This window comes from Alosa sapidissima, chromosome 2 (assembly GCF_018492685.1).
Source record: "Alosa sapidissima isolate fAloSap1 chromosome 2, fAloSap1.pri, whole genome shotgun sequence".
Taxonomy (NCBI): Eukaryota; Metazoa; Chordata; class Actinopteri; order Clupeiformes; family Clupeidae; genus Alosa; species Alosa sapidissima.
The window spans coordinates 5173231-5192468 of NC_055958.1; the positions used below are offsets into that span (position 1 = coordinate 5173231).

The 19238-nt window shown below is 41.8% G+C and overlaps 2 protein-coding genes across 4 annotated transcripts; one reads left to right on the top strand and one right to left on the bottom strand.

Annotated features, from left to right (window-relative positions):
* Positions 1-1899: 1899 nt before the first annotated feature.
* On the top strand, positions 1900-11220 carry LOC121702312 (ankyrin repeat and SOCS box protein 18-like). 3 transcript variants are annotated; one of them, XM_042084187.1, is made up of 6 exons: positions 2159-2258; positions 4175-4465; positions 6368-6635; positions 7317-7833; positions 8096-8209; positions 10160-11220. In XM_042084187.1, exons 2-6 carry the CDS (start codon positions 4207-4209, stop codon positions 10352-10354), a joined length of 1353 nt encoding a protein of 450 aa, XP_041940121.1. In that variant the 5' UTR covers positions 2159-2258; positions 4175-4206; the 3' UTR covers positions 10355-11220. The 3 variants fall into 3 exon arrangements, with proteins under 3 accessions (XP_041940119.1, XP_041940120.1, XP_041940121.1); XM_042084185.1 differs by lacking the exon at positions 4175-4465 and having other exon boundaries at positions 1900-2258; XM_042084186.1 differs by lacking the exon at positions 4175-4465 and having other exon boundaries at positions 1900-2258; positions 10128-11218.
* Positions 11221-11925: 705 nt separating this feature from the next.
* On the bottom strand, positions 11926-16076 carry gpr39 (G protein-coupled receptor 39). Its single transcript, XM_042084188.1, has 2 exons — positions 14844-16076; positions 11926-12558 (listed from the first exon to the last, which is right to left on the bottom strand). The coding sequence occupies exons 1-2, from the start codon at positions 15589-15591 to the stop codon at positions 12071-12073; spliced, it is 1236 nt and encodes a 411-aa protein (XP_041940122.1). The 5' UTR covers positions 15592-16076; the 3' UTR covers positions 11926-12070.
* Positions 16077-19238: the final 3162 nt, after the last annotated feature.

Genomic DNA, 19238 nt, shown 5'->3' on the forward strand with positions numbered 1-19238 from the left:
GTCTGTTACCATAGCATTCATTCCTATGCATGTGAGTTCAACAACCCACATTTGAAGGGGTAAATGGCCGAACTATCTGTCACAGATATAGTTTATAAATCAGAGAGGACCAACACATTTTCTGGAAAGGGCATGCTAGTTTCTGGGCATGTTTCCAACATGTTGCAGCTGACAGAGGCAGGGTCCTATAGTCTAACGGGCATTCACCTTGTGGAGAAGGGTGGAAACCTCTCTTTCAGTTCAATAGTGTCATACCAGATATCTTGTTAATTCAGCAGATTATTGTCAAATGCAAAACTGAAGGTCAATCAATGACCACAGATTTCCAAAACTTCCATAAATTTAGTGTTGATAGTGATGCAGATAATTTAAACTAAGCCGTGACACAGGCATCATGTTTTCGGGTTGTCCATCTGTTGGTCTGTATGTCTGTCCATGCATCCGTTTATTTGTCCAGATATTGTGAATGTTATATCTCAAGAACATCACAAGGGCACATGCTTTAAATTAGATAAATGTTCAATAAACCTCTGAAGTTCTGCTACAAAAAAAACTGCCATCTTTGCCGATTTTTCCTATGGGAAAATAACATGGGGACTGAATAATCACACCTGTTAAACTTTTGCAGACTTTTGCAGTCTGAAATGTAGAAGTCAAGAGGGCGAACTTTGATTTTTGCTACATGGGAGCTAATTTGCAGTGCAACTTGGAATAATTTGTTAGCTTTGGCTAGCAGAATCTCCTTATGGACAAAGGCGGCAGCTTTGGGTCCTTTTTGTGGGCAAACTTCAGAGGTCTATATTGTACTCAAATATGAACTAATTTGATTTTGAAGGTTGAAGGTCCAAGTTCATTCTTTTGATGAAGGCTATCTTAACAATGCTTTGAGGAACCTGCATCAAATTTAGTACAAATGTTAACTTCTAAAACAAATAGATTAGATTATGGAGGTCAAAGGTGAAGGTCATAACATGATATAGCCTAGATGGAATTTTTGAGATGGATTTTAATATAGTTTGAAATGCTGGACCCGGTTTTATACTGTGACACAGAGGTATGGTATGGTGTGAGAGTGCATCCCTTGACAGGTGAAAGTGTTTGCTTGGCTACAGCCAGAGAATGGTTACTGTTCTGTTCTAACGGGTTCTGTTTTTGAACATGGCTTTGGAAGAGCCTGCACCTACCAGTGGGTCGAGGCAGTTAATTAAAAAGTCATTGGGACATTTCATATGTCATCATATTAATCATACTCATTAATTCACATTTTGTGAGTTTTATCCATGCAATAATCCAGGTGGTATATAATTATGAGTCATAGTTTAATTATGTGTAAATTATCAAACTAATAAAAGCTTAATGTTTGTGTATTTCCCTATGCAGTGTATGGAATCTACAGACCCACATAATCCACATTGCCAACATAACACTGTAAATGTGATATCATTTTGAACATATAGAATATCTACACTCCGATTTGAAAAGATATACCACTTCTCATTGTCTATTTCATGCAGCTCATTGAGAGGACACTAGTGGCCTTTCTGTGTGTTCCTGTTCAAACAGCCCCAGAAAGGCTGACACAATAGCATGTCAACAATTTGCTGGACAGTAGCCATAGAATCCAGGGCAGTTGTGTGCCAAGCCCTACTGTTTGTGATTTAGCAGAGGTGCATTGTTTGCTATTCCTGCATCAGTGTTTGAATGATATCATTGTATGACCTTGCCAAAAATTCTGACCAGCGGGCAATGCCAGACTTTCAGACTGGTTAGTAACAGTATCAACATTATGATCCAGAGGTTTGTGACTGCCTCATGCCTTCCCCACAGCACATGATGCTAACATGCTATCTATAAATACACCATTCAAAACAAACAGAGGGGTTAAATAGGCCGCCTGGATGAAATGTCCTGCAGTAGGCTACCCACGAGAAAAAATATTTAAGGTCACTTATCGCCATTCCAAGGCATGTTTTCAGTTAGCAGAGGCTCATGCACCTTAAGCCAACCGGCTTCAGACCATCAAGGGGCAGACAGAGCCAGACATTTGAATCTTCGTATCACAAATAGCCACCAAATCTCTACCAGAGAAGTGTGCAGAAGTAAAGTTCCAGGGAGGGACTTTATTTGTCCCCCTGTTTTGGAGGATCTGCTGTACCAATTCTGGAGAGGTCTGCAAGATGACCTCCCTGCTCGAGAGGAGCTCAACAAAATCCTTGTGTTCCAGAGTGATGAACTTCGCTGGACTGCAGAGAAACGGGGTGGGTTGCTTTGACTGCAATAACATTTCTTCCTGAATCTGGGAGTAATGGAGGAGAATTATAGACTCAGATACAAAGAAAGTATTAGAAAAAAAGAGCAGATGCCTTTGGCTTATGTGATCTGGTAACAGATCAAAGACACCACAAAGAATGATCCATTAAAATATATCGGAATTTTAATGGAAATCACAGGAAGAGTGCATGCATGAGAACATTACTGTTAAAAATATAATATTTGAATTCTTCCATAACTTAGTTACCATGTTCTGTCATGAACAATATGTCAGTGGTTTTTTGCTATGTTTGTATAAAGTATATATACTTTTTTGATCCTGTGAGGGAAATTTGGTCTCTGCATTTTAACCCAATCAGTGAATTAGTGAAACACAAACAGCACACAGTGAACACACAGTGAGGTGAAGCACACACTAATCCTGGCGCAGTGAGCTGCCTGCATCAACGGCAGTGCTCGGGGAGCAGTGAGGGTTTACAGTAGGTGCCTTGCTCAAGGGCACTTCAGCCGCGGCCCACTGGTCGGGGCTCGAACCGGCAACCCTCCGGTTACAAGTCCAGAGTGCTAACCAGTGGGCCACGGCTTTTTGTGATGTTTTGTTTGTAAACAAAACATCACAATGGTCAGCACCTAGTGCACTATCTTGCGCATGTCCAGCTTGCTTGAAGGAAGTAGCTTTTCTTTTTTCTTTATGTTGCTTGCTATGAATTCAATGCCCCGTTGTTGTCACTCACAGTGCCACTTGCACCCATCCATTTGGCTGTTCGCCCACCACGGCTGCATGACAGTGTCATGTGAGACCTATTTGCCTGCAGTGAAAGCTCTTCAAAATGTCATTTCAGTATGTGCATGTTATCATGGGAGGCATTTGCTGTCCTGCAGTCTTTATTTAGGATGTGACTGGATAGACAGCCCCATGACCACCTTGTAGAATTGGATGTCTCGAGACCGGTCTTGGTCTTGACTCAGTCTGTCTTGGCCTTGGTCTCGGTCTTGATACCCTCTGGTCTTGGTAGTGTCTTGGTCTCGGTTTAGGCGGTCTTGACTACAAATCTACCACCTTGTATGCAGTAGCATTAAACTTTCATTGAGAACGATGTCAAACGATATATTTTTTGGCTTGGATTTGTAGCACCTATACACTACTCACATACAACATGAATTATTCAAAGAAATATTGATTGATAAACATTCACTTGAAGGTTACCAACCTTTGTGAAGCTGCCATTTGGATGTAGAGCTTATAGTAGTGGTAAGTATTACTTTGTACAACATTTGCTGGGGATTACACTAGGGTGCATGTGCATAAGACAGAAATCAAGATCAAAACAGAGAAAATAGCTGTGCCGAGTCTTGTATTAGTCTTGGCACACTAAATGACGACTGGTCAAAGGAGGACACAGTCGGTTGTCTGTTTCTCAGGAAACAACCTTCTCACAAATCATGTACAGATTCACTTTTTCCTTTTGACACTGACTTTTACAAGCATGCTCATCAGTATGCCTTCACTATTTGTGCATGTCTGTATTAAGTTAATTGTTGTACAAATAAATATCATGGCTAACATTATATTGTTTTATTTGTTCAATAAATGTGTAGTTTCATGTGAAAAACTGAAGTAGTATGTTTTTGGCAAGCTGCGTGTATGATTTTTGGAACAGTTAATATTGCAAAACCAAGTTTCCCTTGATGTTTTTGTTTATCTAATGCAATGTCTTAAGTGGCGTTTGCGCCGGTATTTCATTGACTGCGCTAAATATGGAACAGGTCACCATGGGTTTTCTTATGGAGAGCAATAGTTCGACCTATTTATGGCTACAGACAATAGTAAACTGAGACTGGGTAGAGGAGGGGAAAAAAAGAACACTGCACACGCTAGCAGGCCGTGTGTATATAATCACAGACGACACAGCTGCTTCGAGGTGAGAAGGGGAGATGCTGAGGACCTTGCGCTTGGAGAACCTTTGCCCCACCGTGCATCTGGACCGCTGGCCAGAGCTCCCGGAGAGGGACGAGCACCGTCTGGAGGAGCCCGAGGTGCGCTGCATGCGCCTCTACCAGGCTGTGGCCCTGGGGGACCTGCTAGGGCTGGGCAGGCTGCTGTGTAAGAGCTATGTGGACGTTGACGTGTTTTACAGTATCAGTGAGGAGCTGAAGTGGCAGCCCATGCCAGAGACCCCCTTTGGTCCATCAGGTAATACCCCTGTGGAGTTTACCTGTTTATGTTGCTTAGCCATGATGACATTCTTGCAGAGGTCAATCTTTACATTTTTAAAGAGGCTCATATTAATAAAACTCAACTGGCATAGTATGTTGCACTGTGGTAAAATCAGCATTTGAAATTGCAAAATAAAACGGAACTGTTTCTTAAAAGTCATTTACTCCCATTTGACCTTTACAGGTCAATGCATGTTAATGTAAATTAACTTCACTGGTGATCACCTTTGAATAAATCTGTTTATTTTTTATTGTTTTCATCTGACATGCTCTTTAGTAAGTATTTGTTTTTGTGAAAACAACCTGCTAAAAGCAATGTTTTTACACACTATTTATAACACTGAGTCACTTCACACATGTCTCGTCCTCAGTTGTTATTGTTGTTATTTCTGAGCGAAGGTGGAATGAAGTTCACACTTAATCTCTGTAGCTCTCCGAGCAGATTTACAAGCCAAAAACATTGACACAACATTCCAGACAGTGATTCTGGTGGCCACTTTCGGTCACTCTCAATCATGTGCATCAAGAGCGCAGTGCATTCTTTCCCCAGATCAGCTGTTGGTGGGTTTACCCTGCCTATCTTTCTCTTTGGCAAGAGGCACCAATAGCTTAACTAAGGCCCGCATATCAGGTCATCTCTAGGTGGCTCTTCACATTTCACTGTAAAAGCTTGCATAGTAAGGCAGTTGGTGCAGTTTGAAGCCACTTTAACAAAATGGCTCGTGGCATGCTACATCTCTCCAACAATGGGTTTGGTATAAAAACTAAGCTTCCAGAGCTTGGGTGACCCCAACATATGCTCAGATAACCCAGCCCTCAAAAGGGGCGCCAACTTTTTCTTCTTTGTGCAGAGGTCAAACTATCAGAAATATATCAAGGAGATTAAACATATGAAGAGCCAGAGTTTTTTTTAAAGTATTCGAAACCCACACTTAAGTAGAAGTACAGATATTTGATCATACAATGACTTAAGTAAAAGGAAAAGTAATCTATAAGCATAGCACTTCAGTAAAAGTCTTAAAGTATCTATTATTTACAGTACTTAAGTATGACAAGTAGCCCATTATAAAACATACTGTACTGAAAGTAGAAGTACAAAGTAAAAGATTTCAAGGCCAGGTGGGGTGACAACCTCATAGGCCTTGGTGTGCTATGTCTTTACTATTTGCTAGGCCTTAACTCACTGGGGTCAGCCCAATGGTCCCACAGCCCTATGTTTCTAAGGTTAAGGTTAGGGTTAGGGTTAGGGTTAGGGAGTTAGAGTTGGGGTTAGGGTTAGGGAGTTAGAGTTGGGGTTAGGACTAGGGTTGGGGCTAGGGTTAGGGAGTTAGGGTTGGGGTTAGGGCTAGGCCTGAGGTGTGGGTGGGTGGGTTAGGTTTAGGGAACATAGGGCTGTGGGAACATATAGGCATGCTAATAACTCACTATGTCACTATGTCTTCATTCATTGCCTGTGGTAACATCAGGTCAGAAAATGTTGGGGTTGCAATTATCTAACATGCTGAAGGCAAACTGTGGCTTTTGTTTTCATTTGTACACTTATTTCAGCCTACTTTCTACTTAATGCTGCTAATGAAATGTAGTGGAGTAAAAGTATATATTTAATTTAAAAAATGTAGTGACGTAAAGTAAAGTACAGATACTTCCCATTCAAACTTAAGTACTGTACTTAAGTATTTTGTACTTAGTTACTTTACATCTCTGTGAAAAGCAAAATAGAGGGTAGATGACATCAGGATGGCCAATTAATATGGTAGAAATAAGAGGAAAGGATCAGAAGTCATGATATTGCGCTCTGATATGCGCTATGATATTGCATTGTATTGCATGGAATTTCATGAAGTTATGTTTTCTTTGTCAATCTCATTGTTTTCTACAGGACTGTGGTCTCTTGAGTACAAGCGAGAGCTGACCAGTCCTCTGTGCATCGCAGCGGCACAAGGCTACAGCCAATGTCTGCAGTACCTGCTGGAGCACGGCGCTCGGCCCAACCTGCTGGCCGGGGGCCGGACGGCGCTGCACGAGGCGTGCGTCAACAGCTCTACCGAGTGTGCTGAGCTGCTGCTGGAGCACGGGGCCAACCCAAACCAGCTCACGGAGGAGGGCCTGGCACCATTACACCTGTGCAAACATGCACAGTCACTCCGGTAACAGCTCAGCAGCAGCATGTGCCTTAGTGATAGAGAATGCACTTGCTAAATGCACGATACGGTATTTGGTCCATTTGACCAAAAAAAAAAAAAACTCCATCTCTGGTTGTGCTGAAAAATGATGCACACTGAGAAAGTTAGTCCACATGTCAAATAAACAGTTGCTTAAAAAACAGGTACATGACACAAATGTATTTTCAACCAAATATTTGGTCATGTACTGTAAGTTCAAAAAGTGAGAGTGGAGAGTGTTTTACCATGAAAGTACTAAACATAGAAGAGTGGAGATCCAGACCACACACATATCTCTGATGGACTGTGGGAAGTTGCCTAAGAGCCTAATCTCAACAAGCGCGCTGCAATAAACACAACAGGGTGGGGATGACTTGGCAACGGGGCTAAACTATTCAGCAGTCAAGCTGATGGGGCTCCTTTGGTGTCACGCATCCTAAATCACTTCAAAGCTGGTCAGTATGTGTGTCTTGATGTAGGAAAACTTCCCCTGCTCCATGTTCACAATAAAATTGTGAAAAAAAAATCCACTAGAAACTTTTAAAAAAATCAATCAGATCAAACCATTTTTTCGAGTTTGAACCCTCCTGTAGACTACGTCCTTTGTGTGTCGAGTCCTTTGATGAAAGGTCGTGCTTAAGCAAATCCTTGTCTCTGTTGTTGTAGCTGTGCCAAACTGCTGGTACGCTATGGTGCCAAGGTCAACACCCTCAGCGACGACGGGGAGGGCGAGAGTCCCCTGCACGTGGCGGCCAGGCATGGCCTGCACCAGCACGTCCAGCTCTACCTGCGCTACGGTGCCAAGGTGAACCAGCAGAGCTCCTCGGAGGAGACAGCCCTCTGCGCGGCCTGTGGGGAGGCTTGCTTCGACAGCGGTGACGAGCAGGAGGAGAGCTTGCTCCAGGTGTGCCGGTTCCTGCTGGACTACGGCGCCGACGTCAACAAGGTGGACAATGAGCGCAGGAGCCCCCTGCACAGGGCCGCACGGAACGCGCAGGACCGCCTCGTGGAGCTGCTCATCGAGCGTGGAGCGGTGATCAACGCGCTGGACTATAACGGGTGCTCTCCCCTTTCCAACGCATTGCAGACCGCTGTGGTGAAGCATAGGTGCCGGTCGCACGCCGTGGTGCAGATGCTGCTCAACCATGGTTCTATTAAGGTGTGGCCCGGGGCCTTGCTCAAGGTATGCTGACTTCCATTTAAATTACTCCTTGCTAAGACCACAACATTACTTAATGCAGCTGAATATTTCTCATCTCTCACCTAATTTGTGAAGAGTACCTTTTTACTAATGACTAGATCACTGATATACAATACTGCTAATAGAAAATATGATCGTTATGAAAAGGCTACATCACATCCATAATAATTTCATATTTTCTGGACTGAGCTTGCTACAAGTATCAGGAACCAGTAATGTAATGACTTGTTCATTTTTGCCACAGCTGCTAGCTTCTTGTGCATCAGCACCTAAAACTGTGGAAATCATGTTCAACTCCTATGATATGGTGCCTGTTACATACAAATGGACCGAGTCCTTTCCAGAGGAAGCATGTCAGGTCTGTCAGTCTTTCTCCATCCTCTGTTTATGGCCTCTGTTGACTGTATTCAGTGCCAGAAGTAAACGGAACAAAGGGTTACACTTTACTTGACAGTATCGACATAAGTGTGACATAAGAGTGACATGACAGTGTCATGAACGTGTCATAAACGTTTATGACAAAAAACGCTTCTGTCATTAAGTGTCTTTTGGTTTTTGTCATAACAAGTTAGGGTCAGGATTTAGGGTTAGGTTTAGGATCAGGGTTAGAGTTAGGGTTAGGGTTATGGTTAGAGGTTAGGATTAGAGTTCATGTGTCATGTCACTCTGATACTGTCAAGTAAAAGTGTTACCGAACAAAGCATGAAAATAAGTTAGCGGTAGTAATCACTTCTTGTACCTGACGGCAATATAGCCGTTGAGTGAAATGTGATCTGTATAAGTATAAGTATATATACTCTTTTGATCCCGTGAGGGAAATTTGGTCTCTGCATTTATCCCAATCTGTGAATTAGTGAAACACACTCAGCACACAGTGAACACACAGTGAGGTGAAGCACACACTAATCCCAGTGCAGTGAGCTGCCTGCATCAACAGCGGCGCTCGGGGAGCAGTGAGGGGTTAGGTGCCTTGCTCAAGGGCACTTCAGCCGTGCCTACTGGTCGAGGTTCGAACCGGCAACCCTCCGGTTACAGGGCCGAAGTGGTAACCAGTAGGCCACGGCTGCCCCGTGCCCCCATCTGTGTAAATCTATAAAGGTAATCTGTGAGCGACCGGGCGGTCAACCCACGTGTTGGATTGTGAATTTTAGGTGGAGATGGAGAAAACGGCACTTGCAGGAGAGGTTGGATGTAGCTTCTGTTAATTTCAATTATTTATTTTTCACCATATTCAAAAATAGCAACACTAATAAACAAAATACTTTCCCCTACCAAAAACAAACAAAGATAGCACAAACAATGCATAGTCCAAAATATCAGCATAACACATAGCTTACTCTGCCTCACAACAGGAGAGTCCTTCACCTACTACGCACCCTTTGGGAACTGAGCTACCCCATTAAATAGCCCCAGCTATTACTGTCAAATGGGGATAATTGAGGCACACCATTGAGCTAGGGAAGTACTCAGAATAGGGCTCACTAATACATAACATAAATCAACATAACAATGATATAGAAAACAACAGAAAAGTATATAATGAACAAAACATATGTCTGTTATAAATATGTACCTAACCACAAGGCATAAAGAAACAAAACAACCAAAAGAATATCCTAAACACCCCAGTAGCATAATGCCCTGCTCCCTACCCCTGCAGAATGTTTAAAATAACCTGTCCCGGCGCGGAGCGCGCTTCCGCAATGGGACAGTGACAGAGGTCGGAGCGTCAGGAAGTGTTGTGAGTAGATGTATGCGTTAACCAGATTATGGGCACTATACAGACGATATGACATGGCAAATGGACGACAAGCTAGTGGGTACCACACTATGTAATTGTTATTGACAAGAATGAAGTTGGTAATGACGTTGTAATGAGTGAATGAATGAATGAGCGGAATCGCCGCAAACCAAACAATTGGTTTACAGCGTGAACGAACGCCAAACCGGCGGCAAACACCCGACACCAACAATAAAAACCCCCGTACATCTCTTGTATAACCCAAAGCCCACCGAACATGCAACAACACTTAACATCACAAACAAAACATTTTACATTCAAAGAGGGACGCAGTGGGGAACTGTGTGCGTGTGTGTGCGAACAAATGAGTCTCTTTCTCTCGTGTCTGCGCTTGCAGGGCAACGCGGATGAGGTAGTGAGAACGATAAAGTTCAGTTTCTCACATAATCATAGCACCATGTACAGAAAATATTTCCTACTTCACTTTAATACTTTGTTGTGAAACTGGTGTTTTAATCTCACGTATTCCCCACAGATGCACCAAACCTTTTATGCCTCCTTGTTTAGTCTGGAGAACACAGCACGCAGCCTCCAGCATCATTGTCGATCAGTGCTGCGGAAGCATTGTGGGAAAGACTGCCACTCCATCATTCCTCAGCTACCCATCCCAAAGATACTGAAGAACTATCTGCTGCTGGAACCACAAGGTGTCATATATTAGGCCGGGTAAGAAACTGGTGGGAGTTGTTGTACTGCAAATAAGGTGTATTTGTTTGTGTTGGAAAGGGCTCACTAGGTGAATGCCAAGAGCAGTTTTTTTTCTGTTCAAGCAGGTGGCTGGCAGAGTGAATCAAATCTAAAAGCAGTGTCCGAATTTCTTTTGGAATTTTTTGTGGAATTCAAAAGCCAAACAAATACACTCCCTCTCTGCCTCCATGGTTAGCCTCATGGACCCACCCCTAAACATGTTCTGTCACATGCTCGATCATTGTTCCTATACATGTTGGGCCTTTGGTTGTGTCTTGGCACCATTGGCACCCTTTTGCCACTGCTATAGATCCTTCAGTAGTGACAGGGAGACAGACTCTATCCCCAGTGTTCTGCATCAGTTGATTTTGCTGACACTACCTGTGACTTGGATGTTGGATATATTTTTGTATGTGAACTGCTGTAGTGCATTAGTGTGATATTCTGTTATAGTTATAACATGCCATTGTAAATACCTTTGATAGAAACTTCTGCTAAATGAAAATAAAAAGGATGAATTCTCATCCCAACAGAACTAGGTCAACTGTGGTTCATTCCATACCATATCTGATGATTTACAATACAGTCATTTCCTGTGTATTAGCCACATAAGCCACAGGACAGTGTTTTATGCCAATTAGAAGAAACAAAACCATTAATACCATATTAACTGCCCCCGTGTAATAACCTCATAGACGAAGAAATTTTGCAAAATCAATGTATACGCCGCGGCTAATAGTTGAGAAATTACGGTAAGTGTTGTTATCTCATTGACGCCAGGAAAATGCGATATTGGTTTGTAAAATGTATGCCATCCTTGTGTAATCCAGACTAAAGGTTACAGAGGCACGGATTCTTGAGGGGGTGGAGAATGTAATATTTTTGACCTGATACATTTGCCTAAATAAAAGACAAATAGGAAGTATTTTGGCTTTGGTTCTCTTTTGACGCTTCAAGGTAGATCTTCCCTTGGCTCAGGGATCTTGGACTCAAAAAGGTTTTGTCCACTATCTTAGATTATGTTCTGACCATGTAGCCATAGGGTCATTGTTCACAACTGTCATGCGGCGTACCTGTTCTGCATTTCACATCAGGAGGAAGTGCAGTGTGCTGTGTGCCTCGAAACAACATGCTCTACAACTTCAACTTCCAAACCACATACTTTATAGGCCACGTTAATGTAGACTTTTTTGTATCAGATTAATGAAGAACAAATCCTCCTAAGAGAGTGAGATTGCTCTCACCCTTCTGGTTCCCAGAGTAAGAATTGTGACACAGAACTCTTTGTGTCAAAATCAATATCACTATCGCCTGCTGTGCCATGTCAACATTTCACAGTCATGAGTAATCAGACGACAAGAGCCAGCCTTCCCTGAGAAGAATGGTTTTAAAGTGAGAGAGGGAGATACCCATTACACCTGTCCCTGCTCGTCTGTCCAGCCCCTCTGGACAACTATCTAAATGGAATGGAAAACATGCTTTAATATAACTACTAATAGCAGCCATCACTGGTAATATAGGCCTATCCCCTCTCTTTAGTAGCCTAGTAGGCCTAGTCAACAAAGAACAAATGGAAAATAATGAAATCACAATAGAAACTATATCTTTAATCAAAACTCCACATTAATATAACTGTATAATACAAGACCATCAAACATCTTAATAGACAAAAATAGAAATGTTAAACACGTGTGCGACAATATGACAAGTTCATGTTTTGTTCACTTTGCTTTAGATCTCACTTTCCGACTTGCCTAAATGTGTAGCTCCATTATGCAATTCAATACACTCTTGGTCTGATAAGCATGCAGAGCTCGTTACAACGACACCACTGTCATTCTGTTGTGTGTTGCATGGCTCCTCTTCCTTAGGTCTTCCATCTTGTGAAGAATTCTTTTGGCGCCGTGACTTTGGCACAAGGGGATGCATTGAGGACTTGGGTGTCCAGGGTGTTGACAGAGCCCTGCGGTTCACATGTTCCACGGTAGGGCGACACAGGAACACCTGGAGAAATGTCGCACGAAACTGCTTCGACGACAGGTTGTAGAGAAAAGGGTTGACCACGGAGCTAAGGTAGAAGAAGGTGTCGGCTACCGGATGCAGAGTGGCATAGCTACGTAAATAATCCATTGTCCAGGCTTTTTTCGGGCGGGCCACGGTCATGAGGCGTCGAACCTGGTTTGGGAACCAACAGATGACCAATGCTAAGACTATCAAGCCTGTAACCAAGTGAAAGGAGAAAGAAAGATGGAGAGGGTGGGTGGGAGTGGAGGCAGAGACAAGTTATCAGGTAGGCTGTCACAGAGACAAGTTATCAGGTAGGCTGTCACAGAGACAAGTTATCAGGTAGGCTGTCACAGAGACAAGTTATCAGGTAGGCTGTCACAGAGACAAGTTATCAGGTAGGCTGTCACATAGACAAGTTATCAGGTAGGTTGTCACTTTATATAGGCCTAGTGATGTTCCTGACAGGTGTTGGTTACATCATCAAGACCATGGAGCTCTACTACTGATTTTCAGCATATTTAGAATTACTATTAGTGGTCAAAATAGTATCACATAAAGACCCTGTTGCAGTGTTCAACAATATTCCAAATGCTAAAACAACCATGCCACTGCTAGGCCTAGTGCATTGTTGTTGAACGTCTATCGTTTCTCTTTTAGACAAAGCATGACACATTTAAAGATCAACAAAAGTAGGCTACACAGTTATTGATTGTGTGATTGTGCACAGCACACTACAGTTATCAAGTAGTTATGCTGACATAGTTTGCATGGTTTATTTGCTTTCAGAGCAGTATAGGCTACTTTAACAGACCATATGGACAAGAGGGGTGCTATTTTAAATGCATTGTCTCAACTGTTTATGCTAGATGTTTATTGGGCCATTAAACACACATCTTAAACAATAACAAATCATTAACATTAACTTTAATAACTCCATAACGTTTGTCAAGTCTGCACTGGTCCAGCCGCACGCATTGGTTCTAACAAGATAAGAGATCTTTATCTCCTGCATGTCCGGGTGACGGTTCTCTCCAGAGCCTGCTGCATAACAACCCTCTCAGTGGTGACGTGCTCGCTTACTGTTATTGAAGTTTTTATTTTAAAGTCGATCTAAAAAGCTGTTGATCAGTTTTTGTTTATGGAATAAAATATCGATATAGATAGAGGAAGTTATATATTGTATCAAATGCAGAGTTTGGTTCCAAAACACTATATCCTCCATTTTAATGATTTTTCATAAATCATTTATTTTAATTTTGTTTTCTAGTAATTTCAGTGGAAATGTAATTGGGCATTGTTATTTGATTTACCTTTACTCAATCAAATCAACAGAACTGCAATTGTATTGATATTAGGCAAAATACACAATTAAATAATATGACTTATTAATGTTTTCAAAAATGGATTTACTGTATAGCGTTTTGGAAGCAAACTCTTCAAATATAGGAAGTTATAAGTGACAAAAGATAGGCTATTTAACCAGTAACTTTGGTTGATGGCCACTAATGCCATTTTGGCAACTTGCTGGGAAATGCTTTACATGGAAAAGGACAACACAAATCTACATCCACTGTGGTGGTTACTGCAAACAACCTCCCATATAGCAGATCACAAGACAACATGTCTGCCAGGTAACAGCAAAGTATATGCAATACCCATTAAGTAGGGAGTTAAGAAACACAATAATTTATATGATCATGCGATACAGGTTTATAGGGCAATATGGCAATCACCAAACATTATATAGTAAGGCTGCTCAATTATGGCAAAAATCACGATTATTTTGAGATTGAGATTGCGATTATTAAACACGATTACTCAGTAATTTTGGAACTATCATCCATTTTTCACATTTTTAAATATTATCCAAAATATAATCTTAAGACAAAAGGAGAGCATTGTTATGAAACTGAATGTAGCAAATGAATACTAATATTTCGATTATGTTGTTTTCATAATCGTTGGAAGTAATAATCACGATCGATTCATTTGATTAGTCGCACATTCCTATAGCCTATTGTATAAAATAGAAGACAATTACAATCTCATAACCCTCTAACTCAGATAGCATTTTCCCATTTTTGAGTCCTAGAGGTAAAACTCTTCCCTCAGGAGTCAAAATAATTCCTGCTCTACAAATGATGACAGATACCCTAGGCCACCCAGCTCACAGTAGGTGAATGTTGAGTAGACACAACGCAGGCAATCTTTAAGAAGAATCAACATTACTTGACTAATGTGTACTGTTTGGAGTGCTTCGGACAGATTTTCAACAGGCAGTGACATCAGGGAGTCTGGCTCTGTCTTAAAATAGTAAACATCAGAGCTGGACAGAAACTGCTACTTCTGCTGCTTCTTTCGTGGTCTTTCCTCTGCTTCCCTCACACTAAATTGTTCACTGTCATTGGCTGTTGAAAGAAAAGGTGTTTTCCAGAGCCTCAGACAATAACATCCATAAATCCAAGGGTTGAAGAACATACCCAGAGAGTATACATACCCAGAAAGATGATGGTCTGCTTCCTGGCGGCTTTGACCTGTGCACTCTCAGTCTTGGACACGTTCCCCGCTGCCTCCTTGATCACCTTGATCATGCTCCGGCACATGAACGCCACCAAGGCCAGCACCACGACATACACCACAAATGCCACGGAGATGCTGGCCTTGTACATGACCCAGTGCTCTGACAGGTTGGTGCAGAAGGTCAGGTTCTGAGCGGGCAGGCCGTCCTTCTCACGGATGTGCCCCTGCATTCCTGTGGCGACAAGCAGCGGCAGGGCCACCAGCACCGAGGTCAGCCACGCGAAGAGGATGAGAAAGCCTGTGCGCCTCTCGGACAGCGACTTGTACCGGAATGGGTAGCAGATGGCCATGAAGCGCTCAAAGCTCATCGTGGCCACGTTCAGGAGGGTGGCGTAGCTGCATGTCTCGAACAGAAAGTTGTAGATCTTGCAGGAGGCGTCCCCTGATGCGGACATGAAGGGGTACCAGGTGGCACTGTAGAGCTCGACCGGCATACCGATGAGCAAAACCAGCAGGTCCGAACTCGCCAGGCTCACCATGTGGTCTGTCACGTTTTTCTGCAGGTACCCTTTGCATCTTAGAACATTTGCGGTGCGAATGGTCACGCTGTTGCCAATAATGCCCAGTATTAAGATGACACTGTAGAGCACTGTAAGGAAGACCTTCACAGAAAAGGAAGGCTCAAGCACTTTCCAATCCTTCTCCTCCTCATCCATGATCTCCATGAGGTATACAATGGGGGAACAAACAACTAATACTTATTACAACCCCTCAAGGCCAGTCCACTGTGAAAGACTAAAGATGCAGGTCACCTCGGAAAGCTATGGGTATGGGTTCCAGCAGAACTCAACAGGAAATAAGTAAGGACAATGTGGCTGCGACACTACTGACGCCTCAATCAACCACACAGGAAGCTACAAATAGGTGTAACTGAAGTCAAACAAAGGTCAAACTCACGTCTACCCAGACTTTAGTTGGCCGCCCCAGCTGTGTAGCCCCCCAAAATCCACTAACACAAATCACGGTCCGTCCCCATGTTAAGGCAGCCATGACTCCTCTGGCTCTGATTCATTCTTCTATCGCAGTCAGTGCTGGTTAATCATCTATCCGGCCCAGGGACCAGAGGCCACACTGTGCTGATATCGCCCAGGCTCTGAACACTGAACTTTCCGTGGGCTCTCCCTCCAGCTAAAAGGTGCAGGCTGCCTGGGTTGAGTTGAGTTGAGCGTGGGAGGGTGGATCGCCGACGTCACTTGACTTATGATCTAAACAGAGGTGTGGCGTGCTCAGAACTCAAAGAGTGGGTGAGAGACTCTACGGTATCACTCTGTGGCAGCTGTAAAAGACTGATACAAGACCGATACGATCAAATTGTGTTGCACAATGTGTGCATCCGTTCCTGTGCATGCATACTCAGATGGCCTTGTACTGGTAATCTTATTTGCTTAAAATGTAATTTCTTGTTCTAATTAAGACTTGGTGGTTCCAGTGTTGCATAAAAATAACTTCACTTCTAATATACTTCTGAAAGTGTGTTCATCTAGCAAATTCACTACAGCTCGCATCTATGAAACACAATTTGTAAAAACTGATGTGTTTATAAAATACAAACTAGATAGATAGATAGATACTTTATTGATCCCCAGGGGAAATTCAAGGTCTCAAATTCAAAGTAGCATACAGACAACACACACACATTCACAGTAAAAAAAGTTATTAAAAGTATATAATATAAAAACACAACTAAGCAATAAGGACAGTAGAAGATAAAGAATATACTAAATATACTAAAATACAATGTATACTAACTAACACTTAATCTAAATCAATTCTAAAAACAGTATCCACATAGTGGTGATTAATCAATCAAGAGGCGCTTGCAATGACTGAGGCAGGGACTGAGCCTGTGATTCTCTAAGGTAAGGTAAGGTGCTCTGTGTGAGTGAGTGTCACGGTGATAGTGCAATGGTGATAGTGGTCATGGTGATAGTGCAAATGAGTAAGTCCAACAGTGCAACAGTGCAAGAATAAAGTCTATATATCTATATCTATATATATATATATATATAACTATTTTAAGATATATAACTATTTTATTTTAACTAAAAGGACCATCTATGCAATCTATGAAAAACCTCATTAACCACACAGACCATGTTATCAAAGCACCTAGATATACTGTAGTATATAAGGAATTATACGGAAATAACTACAAAACCACTGAGGGGAAGTTTAATATATGAGTCATTGTCAGAGTACACAGAGCTGAAATATGTTTAGCAATGAAAGAAAAGTTATTCATTCATTATGAAACATTTAACATGCTGATTCTGAGCATATTATGAAAGGATAATAGCAAATAAATGCTGTATAGACCAGGCATTTTACTTGTCATCTGCACAATTCACAACCTGTATTTTATCGTTCAATAACAGAGAATGGAGAGAGAGTAGAGAGAATCCAAAATAGAGGAGACACACAAAACAACAGCCCATAGAAACCCCGACGATGGAGTCTTCTTTAAACAAACTTTTTGAGTTGACTGTGAGGAGATGCTTTGATCATTTCATCATGTCAACAGTTTATCGTGTATTTGTCCCAGACTGAATTTTTGTCTGTTGAGCTACACGTCAAGATCATAAACAACTTTCAGTCAGTCAATATTGTTCCTTAAACGGAAGACATTTTGTCTGTAACACCAATGAAGTCATGTCTCACAGTACCATTTTATGGCATATATATATAAAGAATATTGAAAGCTGTGTGCAATAGAGAACTATTGCAATTAAGGCAGTGGCATATATGTCAAAGTTATCACTGGACAGACGTCATGTCGCAGACCAATAGATGGTTGGAGGCAGTTGAGTGTAACTATTCAGTATACTTTATCATTAATGCTACGTCCCTGTTCCTCTGTTCCGTTAACAGATTACGTCTAATGATTCATCATTTCACATGATGCCATTGCCAACAAACTGTACAACAAACAAAAGGTACAGTAACAGCTTAACACAAGGGCTCACAGCTCACGACTCCACCATATAGACCCTTTCAACAATAAAAACAAAAACAATGCTTGAACGTTCTATTTGGTTCCCAATCTACTTCCTCTGCATTAAGATAACATATGGAATGTTAAAACGGAAGACTTGTGGGGCCAACTATGATGCTGATAATGGAACTCTCTTCAAAGGGTCTATATAAAACATTTAACAGGCATGGTGTTCATAGCAGGAACATGGGGACAGACCGTGATTTGTATTAGTGGATTTTGGGGGGCTACACAGCTGGGGCGGCCAACTAAAGTCTAGGTAGAGGTGAGTTTGACCTTTGTTTGACAGTTACACCTATGTGTAGCTTCCTGTGTGGTTGATAGAGGCGTCAGTAGTGTCACAGCCACAGTTATTTCCTTACTTATTTCCTGTTGAGTTCTGCTGAAACTTTCCGAGCTTTCTGACATCATTAAGGAAGCTGATGATAGCCGATAAACAAAACATGTGATGATAGAATTGTTTGGAAAATGCCACAATATAAAATTATTCAATATGTCATAAAAAAAGTGCAACTATCCCAGTGCAGAAGTGTGTGTGGGTGGATGGGGCTGGAGCGGCATCCTGACTCAGGGCTGCTTTGATGTCACAGAGACTGGACAGCTTGGCATCATTACAGGAAAAATGTATCTTCAAGTTTATTAATATGTCCTACATGACAATGACAGGGTGGCTGTCTCCCAGCTGAAGCAGGACAATGAACCTAAATATTTTAAGTGAATTAGAAAGGTTAAAAAAGAAAATCTGCCTTTTAGAGTGGCCTAATTAGAACTTGGACCATAACTATGCTGTGGATTGAACTCGAGATGCATTCACACTGGAGAAGCTTAGAATATTGCTGAACTGAAGCTGCCTTGCAAGGAAGAATGGGCTAAAATTCATCCTCAACATTGCATAGGTCTGATCCACAGTTACCAGAAGTGCTTGGCTCTGTTTTGTTGATTCCAGCACTGTGAATGTTTTATGGGTGTGTTCGATTAAGAAATACATTATATTTTCTGTGCTAAGATCAGAATCAGATCTCATTTTATGACCAATTGATGCAGGAAGGTAATTCCAAAGGGTTAACAGACTTTTTCTTGCCATGTATACTAATTTCAATTTCCGCTCAGCATACATATTCACAAAGAAATACATATTAATTCCAGCAACAGCCACTTTTTTATTTGAGCATTTTATTATTTTATGAATGCACAACCTGACAGGTGTATGAAATTCTTTTCTGTAATTCTGTAATAATGAGTGCACAATACAGTCCAAGAAGCATAGAAAATAAACAAATACACAAACAGACCTTGAAAATAGACACAAATGATAATCAT

Coding starts and splice junctions, on each gene's coding strand:
- gpr39 (XM_042084188.1), bottom strand. CDS start 15,591: ATGGAGATCATGGATGAGGAGGAGAAGGATTGGAAAGTGCTTGAGCCT. Junction 12,559..14,843: donor GCAGACCATCATCTTTCTGG/GTATGTATACTC, acceptor ACTTGGTTACAG/GCTTGATAGTCTTAGCATTG.
- LOC121702312 (XM_042084185.1), top strand. CDS start 1,967: ATGTTTTCAGTTAGCAGAGGCTCATGCACCTTAAGCCAACCGGCTTCA. Junction 6,636..7,316: donor AAACATGCACAGTCACTCCG/GTAACAGCTCAG, acceptor CTGTTGTTGTAG/CTGTGCCAAACTGCTGGTAC. Junction 7,834..8,095: donor GGCCCGGGGCCTTGCTCAAG/GTATGCTGACTT, acceptor TTTTTGCCACAG/CTGCTAGCTTCTTGTGCATC.